Source organism: Monodon monoceros, unplaced genomic scaffold, assembly GCF_005190385.1.
Source record: "Monodon monoceros isolate NGI ecotype Baffin Bay Population unplaced genomic scaffold, NGI_Narwhal_1 Super_Scaffold_21, whole genome shotgun sequence".
NCBI classification, from domain to species: domain Eukaryota; kingdom Metazoa; phylum Chordata; class Mammalia; order Artiodactyla; family Monodontidae; genus Monodon; species Monodon monoceros.
The window spans coordinates 98088153-98101989 of record NW_021703778.1 but is presented as its reverse complement, the minus strand read 5'-3'; the positions used below and the strand labels follow the sequence as shown (position 1 = coordinate 98101989).

The window sequence follows — 13837 nt, the reverse complement described above, 5'->3', positions numbered from 1 at the left end:
CTGAACGGAATCTACCTGATTAATTCTTGTGCCTCCTAACTTGTCCCTCGTATTTCCTGGAAAATGGAGAGGAGCTGTTTCTACTCCTACTGAGAAAATGCTACCCTCCGGAAGTAGTCACCGTGTGCTGTTCCAGCCAGTCAGGGATGGGGAGAATTTCTTCTGAAATCTTTGCTTATAATAAATCTGGGAGATCCTGGTAATGCTGACATGGGGAGGGGAGGGTGGGGAGTAGGCTGTGGGTCTGCAGATTTTCTCAGCATTGATTACTGCCCCTGGCTTCCCTGCCTTTCACTTGAGCCTTCTGACGGTCCAGCCATGTTGCAGCAGTTCCCCACATGGCCAAGAGAGGGCACACGTACACTGCCAATGGTCCCATCTCAGCCGGCGGGATCCACAGCCTCCAAGAAAAATCCCGCTGATCTAAGGGGTAAAGGTGAGCTTATGGAGTGCTATCGATGATGTTTCTTTGGGAGCCAGAATCCAGCTGACGGCACAGGTCTGCCAAGGAAGCAATGCCAGGTTGAACTGTAAAAACTGTTGTTTTTAGCTAAAGGATTTTTTTGGGGATGAAAACTGGGAGTGTTAGGGTTAGACAGAAGAGTGAGCCCGTGGAGGACTGTGGAATCTCTGACAGCATACAAGCTGTCTTCTGCGTGGCGTGGAGAAAGAGGATGAATTAAAAGCTTCTGGGAATTCTGTTTATCCCAGTAAAATGCTTCTTGAAATCCTTGCTTGAACTAGTGATATTTCTGAAAAGAGGGAAAAGTTCTGTTGAAATCACTGGGCAGAATCTTCAGGTGTGGCTGGCCACTGCTGACCCTTTTGAATATGCTAATATGGCAGATGCCTCAGAGGTAAAAGATGAAAAACACTGCCCTCTGTGTGGGTGGCAGTCTGGTGTCCTTCTACCCAGGCCCGATGCTCCCTATACCAGCAACAAAATGTTGGTAATCTGTGGGAAAATCAGGAATCAGGTGGCAAAGAGAGGGCTCTGTGGCCTTACTTTTCATTAATAAAACAAGAGAAAAGAAGTAAAAAAAAAAAAAAGTAAAAAAGAGGACCTGTTACAGAAGGAAAAAAAAAGCACAACACAGTATGGAATAGAAAAGGGGCATTTTATTTTCTGTACCTAAATGAAGAATCACAGGGCCTTCAAAGATTTTTGAGATTAAGAACATCCTGAAAACCTAATTAGGGCAGGAAAGTACAAAATCCAAGTGCCCTCACTAACCTCTGCTAAATAACAAGTAATTGGTAGAAATTGATTAAGGAAAATTGGAGCAGTTAATGAATCTAGGAGAACTACTCTTTCCAACCTTGACACTCAAGAAGGGATTTGATTTTGGAGACTGTATTTAGTTAGCTATCAATTTAAAGGAGTAAAACCCATTTAAGATGTACTTTGCTCCCCCAGTTGTGAAGATCATGTTTTACAAGGCAAGTTTCCTGGGCCATAGACTGTTTTTTCTGTAACAATAGAGAGGTTTACCTTAAGAGGCATTTTGCAGTATTCACTGAGTTGCGGCACATCAAAAACTAGACGTCGCAGGAGTTGCTGTAACATGGAAGGCCTCAAGTGACTGCAGTATGAAATAAGAAAAACAAAAGGACAGAATGAAAAAAAAAATAAGAGGGAATGAAAGGAATACTCAGCTATAACCATATATTAGAGCTAAGCTTCAGAACACTTAGCTCCTAAATCAAAAGATCATGGATAAACCACAGTCTACGATAAAACACTTTAAAAACGGAGTACAGTTAAAATGCAGAAAGAGGGAGTAGGGCTCATAGCTTGAGATCCCTACGGTTAAATTCCAATCACCATGTGACAAGATGTCCTAGGGTCTATGCACCCTCAAAATACAGCCACTGATTATGTGCAAAGAAGTCTATAACAGAAAGAAAGTGCAGGTGATTTTAGAGCCATTGCTACGAACTGACCATCCTCCCGAACTCTGCAAAGGAAGAAGTTAGAGGTGATCAGCTGCATGGGTGGAATCTGAGGCCACCTTCTGGTGGGATCTGAAGGGTGCTCTGAGTTACTACCTGATCCCTGATATTCTCATTATTGAAATCATTTCTTTGGGTTAAGGGTCTGTCCTCAAAAAACTCCTTTAAAAGGCAAATTGAGTAATTAGAGAACAATGTATCAAATTATCAAAGTGTTCATGGCTTTGGTATTTGGTGCAAGTAAATTCTGAGATAGAGAAAGGAGAGATAAGCAACGCTGATTTAGCCTGTATTTTCAGATTGCCAAACCTTTCGAAACCCAGTGGAACCTCTGGATTCTTCCCAGTGAAAATACACACTTACACACAATTTGGCACGTAAGTTCAGCCCATGAGCCCCTTTCAGAGATGCCTAAGAGCCATGGAGGCAAAGTTAATAACTGATGTTGAATGTTAAAATGCCAGGAAAGAAAGCCTTGGAGGCATCTACAACAAGAAGGATGGACATGAATGGAGATGGACAACAGAGTTCATCTGTTTCACAACTTTTGGTAGAGCTGGCCTTGCGATAAAAAGCCCTGGAGTGAACAAGTCAGGCATAATACATAGCAAAAAAAAAAAAAAAAAAAAAAAAAAAAGAGCTTGTCTCTAAATGTAGTGATTATAAGCATATAAAGTTCCTCATTTTTTTTACATCGTTTACCCAATTAGCAATATCACCTTAGATTGACTAATGAATAAAATCAAGAAATAAAAAAATCTCTAACTTGATTAATTCCTGACTTACTAAAAATAAATTAAAAATCTACGTAAGTGTCAGTTTGTCTGTGTTTCTAGAGCTCAGATGGTTAAGAGGAGAAGTGGGGAAGCTCCTAGGAGGACAGGAATAGGGCTGTGAGCTCTATTTTTGGTTTGATGTAAAATTCTAATTTCCCCAAGGTCTGATCTGATTCTTTTTTTTTTTTTTGCGATACGCGGGCCTCTCACTGTTGTGGCCTCTCCCGTTGCGGAGCACAGTCTCTGGACGCACAGGCCCAGCGGCCATGGCTCACGGGTCCAGCCGCTCCGCAGCATGTGGGATCCTCCCGGACCAGGGCACGAACCCGCGTCCCCTGCATCAGCAGGTGGACTCTGAACCACTGCGCCACCAGGGAAGCCCTGATCTGATTCTTTAAAAACATTTGTGCTAACATCAGTCTCACCATGACTTTTTTTTTTTTTTTTAACTAGGAAACAGCTTATGCTGGGAGACGGGACTTTTGGTTTGGTTTCTAAGATACCTGCTGAGTTCAGATCTAGCAAAAGGTAGAACAAGATCTATAGCTGTGATTGATGTGGCTACCAGCCAATTACAGAATCGATGCTGATAGAAGACTTTCTCTCTGTGCAGACTCACTGTTTATTCCCTTGGCCACTACTCAGAAGGAAAGTAGGAGCCCATGTACACCAGTAACGGGCCCTCGTCCCTCCTTTTGAAGTGGCAGCATGGAAACCCTAGTCACCCTATTAATTCCTAGAGGCCTATAGTGTATTTACCAAGCTTTGGCTCTCTTCTAAGACCACCAGTATTCAAATGAGCTTAATTCTCTGCCAGTTCTAATAATATTGGAATGAATGAAGTGGTGTCAGAGTGTAGGGCCTGATTCTGGCAGAGGATCTCAGAGAGAAATCCCTTCTGTGGGGCCTGGGTGGAGGTCTCCCACCTTCCACTCCACACCCTAGGCAAACAGTACTGTGCATGACACAGTTTGGTCCCTAAAGTAGTTGAAGCCTGTAGGCCTTAGATGATAGAAAGGTAGCAGATAGAGGTTAATTTTAATAAAGCATTTAAAATGGAAGGACCATTGTTACACTTGAAATATAAATGTGAGATTGCCTTTTAACTTGATGTCCTAAAAGGACTGACCAATTCCTTTTTTCTAGGCAGCCCTGGCCCCTCACTGCGTAGTCATCTCTTGTGTGACTAGGAAACAACCCAGTCAACAAGAATCAGGACCAGACCCAGCTGGCCGCTAAAGGGGGCACCTGCTGGTCCTGACTCCAGGACAACCTACAGCAGTGATTCTCAGTCTTGGCTACATCATGGCATCATCTGGGGAGCTTCACAAAGCTAGAGGTCTGGCTCTCATCCCTAAAGGTTTTGATTCTTGGGGCCGAGGTGTGGCCTGGCATTGGGGTATTTATTTAGTAGCTCCCAGGTGACTCTAATACATAGCTGAGGTGGAAAGCCACTGGCTTAAACAGCAGAGCCTGGTCCCGGACTATGCTGCTGAGACCCGCCACGGGAAGAGTCCTTCTTCCTTTCGCCCTACCAGTCCTGATGGAGTCTCCTGACAATCTCCCCTCTTGGGCTGACTTTACCCTCTTCCCTTGTTTGGCTCTGATGCTCATCTGTAGCCGTGAAAACTACCGCCCTTCATTCCCCACGGGGAATGGAGATGCCTTCTTTTCTTCGTTTCAGGCCTTGTGAGGCCTAGGGGTAGGTTGCTTTGATTGACACTTTTATAGTCTGGCCTCTGTGTAAAGGTCCACTCATTCAGAATAGGAAAATCTGCTTCTGGCTCTATTTTAGGAACTAAAGCATTATTTCTTATATGCGGTAGGGGGCTAGGCCTGCCTAGAAATAAACAAGCGGTCAGTCCTTTCAGTTCTTATTAGTTCTGAATACTTCAGGCCTGAAAATCAGTCTCATCTCCTGGTTCACCAAGCCTCAAGGCTAGAGCCTGAGCTGTCGGCCTCACTTCCCCAGAGCGAGAGATGAGCCTCAAGGGAGAGGCGGTCAGAAAGAACCTGTGGGATAATTCAGAAGTTTCGGATTAAAATATACATACATACATATATATATAATAGATAACCAACAAGGACCTACTGTACAGCACAGGGAACTATACTCAATATCTTGTAATAACATATAATGGAAAAGAATCTAAAAAAGAATATGTGTATATATATATATATATATATATATGTATAACTGAATCACTTTGCTGTACACAAAACCAGCACAACATTGTAAATCAACTATATTTCAAAAAAAATTTTTAAAAAAGAAAAAAGAGCCTGCAGCAAGTAGGGGACCCAGCACATCCTTAGCGTCTGAGCATATCCTCAGACTAGATTCATCAGGTTTTGGGTTACACATTTCAGTGCAGCTGACGTGGACGCATGTGCGGAAGTGAAGAACCTAAGACCGGGTACTTACTTGCAAATGGCCAGCAAACACTCCTCTATGGTGTCCCTCTGAGCTTTGGTGAGGGAACGGCCCTTGGAGAGCCTGTATATTGTCTGCAGTGTAGAGTCGATCAAAGAGGAATAGTGCTCTGTTCCAGCAAAGAGAGGGGCGCATCTTGTGAGAAGCGGGAGCACGGCAGAACATATGTACCTGTTCAGTGCCAGCACGGCCTCGGTGGTGCTTAGGGAGACCTAAAGAAAGAAGATTGAGACGTTGATTAGTCTCCTGGGAAAGACAGAGCCAGGCTTCCCCCTGTACTGGGCTCTCATCTAGCAGGGTGGAGAGGTGTACACACATGCGTGTTTCGCAGTGACAGGCTGAACAACTTTCTATCTTGTCTAAAGAGACCTATTTCTCTTTTGCATCTTAAATGAAAAAGAATCAGGTTAAAAGAAACAAACAGAAGGAAAGCAAAGGCTAGCCAGTGCTAACTCATTCCAAATGGTCCACAAACATCTGTTGCCTTCAAAGAAGAAGCCTAAACGCTTATTAAAATCAGCTGATGACCAGTCTAACCCAACACCCTTGATATTTGCAAAGACCAACTGCCAGGCTACTGTATTATCATTCTGGTTTTCGCTCTCTGTTTCCACCGTATGGAGACTCACAAGCTGTCCTCTTGCGATTTTGAGATTAGTAAACGGTTACAAGCTGAGCAAGCTCTCAGACTCACTGGTTGTGTGACAATTTTACAGAGAGGAAGTGGAGCTCTGACCCCCATCACCTAATTTTTGAGCATTGTGAGCAAATTTGCAATCTGATAATTGGTCATGATCACAGCCATCGTATCTGTAACACATTTCCTTTAACTTATGATCTGATGAACTGTTTTCTTTGAATGGTACATATTTCTGGGTGTTTCTATTAATTACCAAAAGTTTGCCTTCTAGGAGCTGCAGTAATCATATGGAAAGAAACAGCTAATCTTCCACATTTATCACTTTAAAAGACAGAGTTGTTAAAATGAGGAAGGAAGAGCTTTGATTCCGGTGGCTTAAAAGTTTTCAAAAGAGAATGCATGAAAATATGTGTGCTGAGGAACTGAATACAAAACTTCTTTTTTGGTAGGTGGTGTGTAGACAAGCATGTGATCTGAACACTAAATTCTAGAATAGTATTTGCTGTTTATTTGATCTATAAACAAGTTGAATGCTTTGATCAGGAAACTTGGGAATGTCCCACAAGTTAAAAATATTTTAAATCAGGGAATTTATAGGAAACCTCAAAAAAATCGCTGTGGAAGCATTGTTTTAATTTTACAAAACAGCCATATGCCTCTAATGCCTTCATGGATATACCATTTCTTATCTCCATGCCACAGATAGGGACAGAGCTCCCATTCAGACTGGGGCTCATCCTGCTTTCCATTTCTGGGTGACCCCATCCATTTCTGTGTAACTCGTTCAAATGGAATCCACCCCAGTTAAGATGCTGACCACCCATCACTAGAGCTCAGACCTCTATTGCTGTTGGACACCAGGTGGAGCCTTTGAGAAACTTTATGACTGATCAAGAAGATATGCCACTGGCTCTTTACAAACAACCCTAAACTGGCCAAGGTTTGTTTGAAAACTTACTCTGATCTAATTGGTCTTTCCTCCTTGGACCCAGGACTCCTAGTACACGATCTCTCTGCTTCATCCTGACTTGGGGCATCTGGCATCCACGTGTTCTCACTCCTGGGGCCTCCTGTCTTGATGTCTCTTGATGCTGGATTACCCTACCTCACACTTGACTTCCAAACTTGGATTTGCACTTGGCCTCTTACGTTGACCTTGTCATGCCGTGAGCTTCAGACTATCCTTCCTGATGGTCAGTGCACGTAACTTAAGGAGTGAGAGTATGAAGAGTATTTCCAGCCTATCTTGCTGCCAGCCATCCTTTTTCATAAGTGACAGAGCCATAGTTCTCATGTGAGGGAGATTTTGTCTCCCAGGGTACCTCTGGTGAATTGCTTTGGGGGAGTGTGCTACGGGCATGTAGTACCAGTAGAGGCCCGGGATGCTGCTAAATGTTCCGGGATGCACAGGATGCTCCCCACCCCCACCTCAAAGAGCGCTGGGCTTGGGAAGCCTTGCCCTAGAGGGAGCTAGACTGAATATCTGAGGTCCAGTTTACCTACATATAAGTCTCTGGACTAATAAATTCACACCTGCCATTTCTTGGTTCCTCTATTTTCTCACCCTTTAAAGCAAACTGTTAGTATGTAATCAGTGAGTAGATAGAAACTATTCACTTCTAATTCCAATGTTAACCATTTAAAATGATGGAAAAATAATTTTTCTTATTTTAACCACTTACTGTATCTAAAGAGGCAGAGGCTCTTAAGTCAGGTAAAAATCCAACTTCCAACAAGTGGAGCAGGAAAGTTTGATCCTTTATACCATAAACACGGTCCAAGAACAGCACCATGGGTGCCTTGTGGTCAGGGCAGAAGTTGGCCGCCATATCTGGTTCGCTGACTGATCCATCTGAAAGACACACAGAGAATGTCATTTCCCCTTTTCTAGCTCCACAGTCTCAAATGGAACACAGAGCTTGTCTGGCTATGGCTTGTTCTCCTGACAAGAAACAGGAATTTTAGAAATAATACAATGTTGTGCTAGAGTCAGCTTATACTGGCTTGGAAGAACTGACTGTTAAAATTTCAGGAATTTTGTGAGCCAGTTATTAGATATATCCATTATTAAAAATTATGATTTGCAATTAAGTGTATTATATTTTGCAAGGTAACAAGTGCTCAAAGATCACCACGTCCTAATTATTGTACTATAAACTATACTTGAGGTTATTTACATCTGTTGTATTTGTATGTTGGAAGCACAGTACAACAGGGTGCTATGTGTGTCCTCTGTCCAACTCCATGCTCAGTGGTGTCACACCGGGAGCCTGAAATTGGTGGGTAAATGCCAGGAATCAGGGCTTGATTTATTGCCTTGTTGAATGATGAAGAAAGTGAGGGAGAAAAATGTAAGGCAGATTAAATTGAAAAGTGTGTCATGCTTACAGCCATTGCAACATAAATAGCACAAAACTGAGGAAATATTCTTTCAGTATTTAGAAACTATTATTTGATTTGGGTGAAATTTAGATCAGATCATCCAAGAATTCTAACCTTATTTTAATAGAGCAGTTCAAAGATAAAGTGGGGGAAATATCATGAAGAAAATAAAAATTTCTTGACTTGGAGAACAAAAAGGATCTTGAAAGAGGATAAAAAAGAAAGTCTTCCTCCTACTGTTTTGTTAACACCAAAAACTAGGAAAGAGAGCCCCTAAATGATCAAGCTAAAGTCATAGCGTCTATAAATACTGTACTTCGTAAGGCACCCTGAGAGCCGCAAACATTTAGCGCTATCCAGTCCAGAACCTAAGGCAGCCCAGGCACCTGTGCAGGGCTCTGGGAGAGCAAGGAGAGAAGACACCTTCCAGATAGGAGGCTGCCTGCTTCTTCTCCCCTGAGCACCAGGGGGCGCTGTTTCCGAACATCGGAGGCTGAATTAATCTCTCAGACACGTGGTGTTCTGAAGAACAGTATTTTAACGGGATACTAATGAGTGCTTTGTGTTCAAAAGGTTTGGGAAACATTGAGCTCAACATTTATTTTCTTTATATTTTGTTTTCTCAGAGCCTTTATAATCTTAATGTGCTTCATGTAGTTATAAAATGTGATATATTCAAGAATGATGTCACCAAGATGGGGGGGTAGGAGACCCCAGCCTTGCCCCCCGCCCCCCAAAGATCAACAATTAAACACCTATCCATGAACCAAACCAGTCTGGGAGAGCTCGGGGATCCACTTAAGAAACTTCAACAGAATGGAACAAAAACTCAAAGTGCACAAAAAGGGAAGGAAGGGTAGCTTCATTTTGCCTGCATCACGGTGGCAAGAGTGGAACTCCTCAGCTGGAAAGAGTTCCTTTTGCCAGGAAGCGAGAGTGTGGTGGGTGATCGGCTTTCCCAGCCTTCTAGGGCACTGTATGAAGGACTAGCTTTGGTTTCACCCCACCCAGAGACTGCCAAAGCTGAGGTGTCTAGAGATGGCTAGGAACAGGGAAGAAGGGCAGGGGCTACCAGTATCTGCCACACAGTAGGAGCCACTGTGGTTCCCAGTGACCTGCTTGCTGAGGACCCAGCAGCTTCTGCCACTGAAGAAACCAAAAGCCAGCACAGCCCCCACAAAATCCAGATTTCACTGGTTTTTGTCCCACAGGTTTTTGTGTTCACAGATGCCCAGTCACCTGACTCTCTCCCCAGTGCCTCTCCTGCAACAGCCAGAACCCAAAATCCGCACGGGCAGCCAGCCCCAGCCTTGTGGTTGTGAGAGTACAAGATGCCACCTAGACCCCTTCAGCTGAAGGGTTAGTCACTCCAGCTGTGCAGCTGCATGCTGCCAGCCCAGCTCTCATCACTGGCCTCCACTGCTGTGCATGCACCCAGGTGAGACCCTGCAGGCACGGGAGTGCACGCTGATAGCCAGGGTCTCCGCAGGTGCTAGTGTACCCACGGTTGACTCTGGTCTTTGCTGTTGGTCCCTGCCATTGCCACGACGTGTGTGTCTGCAGTTGGCCTCTGCCACTACACAGTCACCTGCAGCTGGTCCCTGCAGCCAAGTGTATGTGTACCACTGGCTCTGGCCACCACTACTGCCTACCCTGGTCCCTAGTTACTAGAACCTAGAAGCACTGCTTAGGATCCCAACAGCCCTTGAAGCCACTGCGGACCCCAGGCAGCACTTGCCAAGGTCCATGCAGTTGTCAGTGTTGTTGACCCTAGTGGCCTGAGTCAGTAAGACATCATGCCCCCTCTGGACCTGAGGCTGCCGCACACCCCCGTACTGGGTGCCCTGTACCATTAGACCTTGGGTCACAGTACACTTTAATGAACCCCACCTGAAGGTGAAGCTCTTTCTTTGCCAAAGTCAGTCCATAAAGTCTGGAAGAGGTGACTGCTTCTTCAAAGGCACAGATACCTATGCGAGGCTACGGGAATCATGAAGAATAAGGGCAACATGACAGCACAAAAAGAACACAGTAACCCTCTAGTAACTGAACTCAAGGAAATGGAGACACATGAATTGCCTGTCAAAGAATTCAAAATAATTATTCTAAAGACACAAGAGAATCCAGATAAACAATTTAATATAGAGAAAACAATACAAGGATAAAATGATAAGTTCAACAAAGAGATAGAACAGAACATTAAAAACATAAAAAAGAACAGAAAAGAGATACTGGGGCTGAAGAATACAATGACTGAATGGAAAAATTCAATAGAGAGCTTCAATAGCACACTGGACCAAGCAGAAGAATCCATAAACTCAGAGACAGGTAATTTGAAATTACCCAGTAAGCAGAAAAGAAAGAAAAAAGAATGTATAGGAATGAAGGTCTTACAGGGCTTAAGGGACACCATTAAGAGAAACAATTCACGTATCACTGGAGTCCCAGGAGAAGAGAGGAAGAAAGAGGCAGAAAGCTTATTTAAAGAAATAATGGCTGAGAACTTCCCAAACCTGGGGAGATATTTGGACATCCAAGTTCATAAAGCTGATATGTCACCCCCAAATTTCAATCCCAAACCATCTTCTCTAAGACACAATGTAATAAAACTGTCTAAAGTCAGAGACAAAGAGAAAATTTTAAAATTAACAAGAGAAAACAATTTCTTTCATGCAAGGGAACCCCCATTAGACTATCAGTGGATTTCTCAGCCAAAACCTTGCAGACCAGGAAAGAATGGAATGATAGGTTCGAAATGCTGAAAGAAGAAAACTGCCAACCAAGAATACTGTACCCAGCAAATTGTATTTCAGGAATGAAGGTGAGATAAATGCTTTCCCAAACAAATAAAAGTGGGGGGAATTCATCACCACTAGGCCTTACTTATAAGAAATGCTGAAAGGAGTTCTTCAAACTGAAATGAAAGGATACTAATTAATAACATGAAAATATATCACACATTGTTAAAGCTAAGTATATAGTCAGATCCAGAATACTCTAATACTGTAAGGAAGGAAATAAGACAGAGCAGAGCAGAAATAAATGAATTGAGAATAGAAAACAATAAAAATTATCAACAAAACTAATAGCTGACTTTTTGAAAATAAACAAAATTGACAAGACTTTAACTAGACTTACCAAGAAAAAGAGAGAAGACGCAAATAAATAAGATTATAAAATGAAAGAAGAGACATTACAACTGATAACACACAAACAGAAAGGATCAGAAGAGACTACTATGAACACTTATATGCCAACAAATTGGACAACCCAGAAGAAACTGAAAAATTCCGGAAACATAGAAGAAAACATAGTGGGTAAGCTCCTTGACAGGGTCTTGGCAATGATTTTTCTGGAAATGACACCAAAAGCAAATATTGACAAGTGGGACTACATTAAACTAAAAAACTTCTGTATAGCAAAAGAAACAATCAACAAAATGAGAAGACAACCTACAGAATATGAGAAAATATTCGCAAACCATATATCTAACAAGGAGTTAATATACAAAGTATATAAGGAACTATAAAAACTCAACAGCAAAAACAAAAACAAATAATCTGATGTAAAATGGGCAAAGGACCCAAACAGACATTTTTCCAAGACATGCAAATGGCTAACAAGTACGTGAAAAGATGCTCAACATCACTAATCATCAGGGAAATGCAAATCAAAACCACAGTGAGACATCACCTCACACCTGTTGAATGGTTATTATAAAAAACAAAAACAAAAACAAAAAAACAAGGGATAACAAATGCTGGTGAGGATATGGAGAAAAGGGAATCTTCGTGTATTGTTGGTGGGAATATAAATTGGTGCAGCTAATATGGAAAACAGTGTTGAGGTTCCTCAAAAAAATTATATATAGAACAACCAAATGATCCAGCAATCCCACTTCTGGATATATAGCCAAAGGAAATGGAATCACTATCTCAAAGAGATATCTGCATCCTTATGTTCACTGCAACATTACTCACAATAGCCAAGATATAGAAATAAAACAGTCTAATAGATAGATAAAGAAAATGTGGTATGTATACACATATATACAGACACACACAAAGGAATATTATTTAGCCATAAAAAGAAGGAAATCCTGCCATTTGCAACAACATGGATGGATCTTGAAGGTACAATGCTAAGTGAAATAAGACAGAGAAAGACAAGTATTGTATAATCTCACTTATGTGTCAAATCTAAAGTAACTGAACTCACAGAGACAGAGAGTAGACTGATGGTTACCAGGTGTTGGGGGAAGTGAGAGAAATGGAAGATGTTGGCCAAAGGGTACAAACTTTCAGTTATAAGATGAATAAGTTTTGGGGATCTAATGTACAGCACGGTGACCATAGTTAACAATACTGTATTGTGAAAGTTACTATGAGAGTAGAACTTAAATGTTCTCACCGTAACAACAACAACAAATGGTAATTATGTGAGGTGAAGTATGCATGAACTAACCTTATTTTGGTAAACATTTTGTAATATCAAATCAGAACATTGTACACCTTAAACTTATGTAACATTATATGTCAGTTATATCTCAATAAGGATGGAAAAAATGTGATATATTCCATAGGTTCCCCAAAGTGATTGACTGCAAACCCCTTGCTGACATGTACACCAATTAATATCTTTTATAAAAATGTTTCTTGGAACATTAGTTTTGGGAAACTCTATAACAGAATCATACTATCTTTTCAATACTTCCGTCTGCTACGAGGAACCTGCCCGGATAGCAGGTGGAGTGACGTGGAGAACCTGTGTGCTTTTGGGAGAGTATAAGTTTTGCCAAGTTAATAAGGACTGATGCCCAATGTCACATTGGGGGAAAACTCTTTATGATCCATGGCTGTGAGGGACACGGTACTGTGGTGCAGGGGAGCCTGGGTCAGACCCTATCCTTTTGTTGCTCTGGCTGGCTGCACAAGCTGGGGGCACAGAGGCAAAGGAGAAGGAAGGTTTGGTGAGAGATCTCATTGGTTCCAGTCCATCAGCCTCCTTCCAGAGGGTTGGAGTTCAGAAGACTGAGGTCTGGACTAGCCGTACTGATAGGAAATGGGGTACGGGAGTCTCAACGCAGGGGAGCAGGGGAGACAGCAGCCGGCTGGAGCTGGGAAGAGAGGACCCCTCGACACCAGAAAAAGAGCAAGATACTTCGCCTGTGCAGCCTGCCCTGCAGTAGGAGGCTGGGAGGAGCCCTGCACTGCGGATGGAGTCCTGCTGTGAGCAGGTGGCCCTGGGGAGACTGGCAGGGCCCAGCCTCCCGCAGCTTCCCTTACCTTTGTTCAGGGAGGGCAGTTTCAAGGGGATGCTGATGATTCCAACCAAGTCCTCGGTGGGGACCAGGGAGCGCAGGATGGACCTGATCCGGATGGCTTCCCCCTTTCCTGTCTGGATAAGCTGCAAGGTAGGTTTGGAGAGTAAGATAAATGAGGTTCCCACACTCCTGCTTCAGAAGCCTGGGGCAGTAAAATGGTTCTCCTTGTCGGGGGGATGGGGTGGGTACACGTCTATGTTTCCCTAATTGTTCTAGACATGTGTGACCACAGGGAAAAGAGGAGCTTTCTCCTGATTTTCTAGAAGGGCTGCTACTGAGGGAATGACTCTGGCCAAGGAGGGTTAGTGTGTTCCTTTGCTGCGACAGCA

The 13837-nt window shown here is 42.9% G+C and overlaps 1 protein-coding gene across 2 annotated transcripts in view; it reads right to left on the bottom strand.

Annotated features, from left to right (window-relative positions):
* The window catches only part of RYR3 (ryanodine receptor 3), a 563985-nt gene that overhangs the window by 106885 nt on the left and 443263 nt on the right, over positions 1-13837 (bottom strand). For both annotated transcript variants that reach the window (XM_029237020.1, XM_029237021.1), the window contains exons 46-49: positions 13471-13591; positions 7486-7655; positions 5155-5375; positions 1493-1583 (exon numbers count right to left, since the gene is read on the bottom strand). In XM_029237020.1, coding sequence (XP_029092853.1) covers positions 1493-1583; positions 5155-5375; positions 7486-7655; positions 13471-13591 — 603 coding nt within the window. The remainder of the gene's footprint in view (positions 1-1492; positions 1584-5154; positions 5376-7485; positions 7656-13470; positions 13592-13837) is intronic.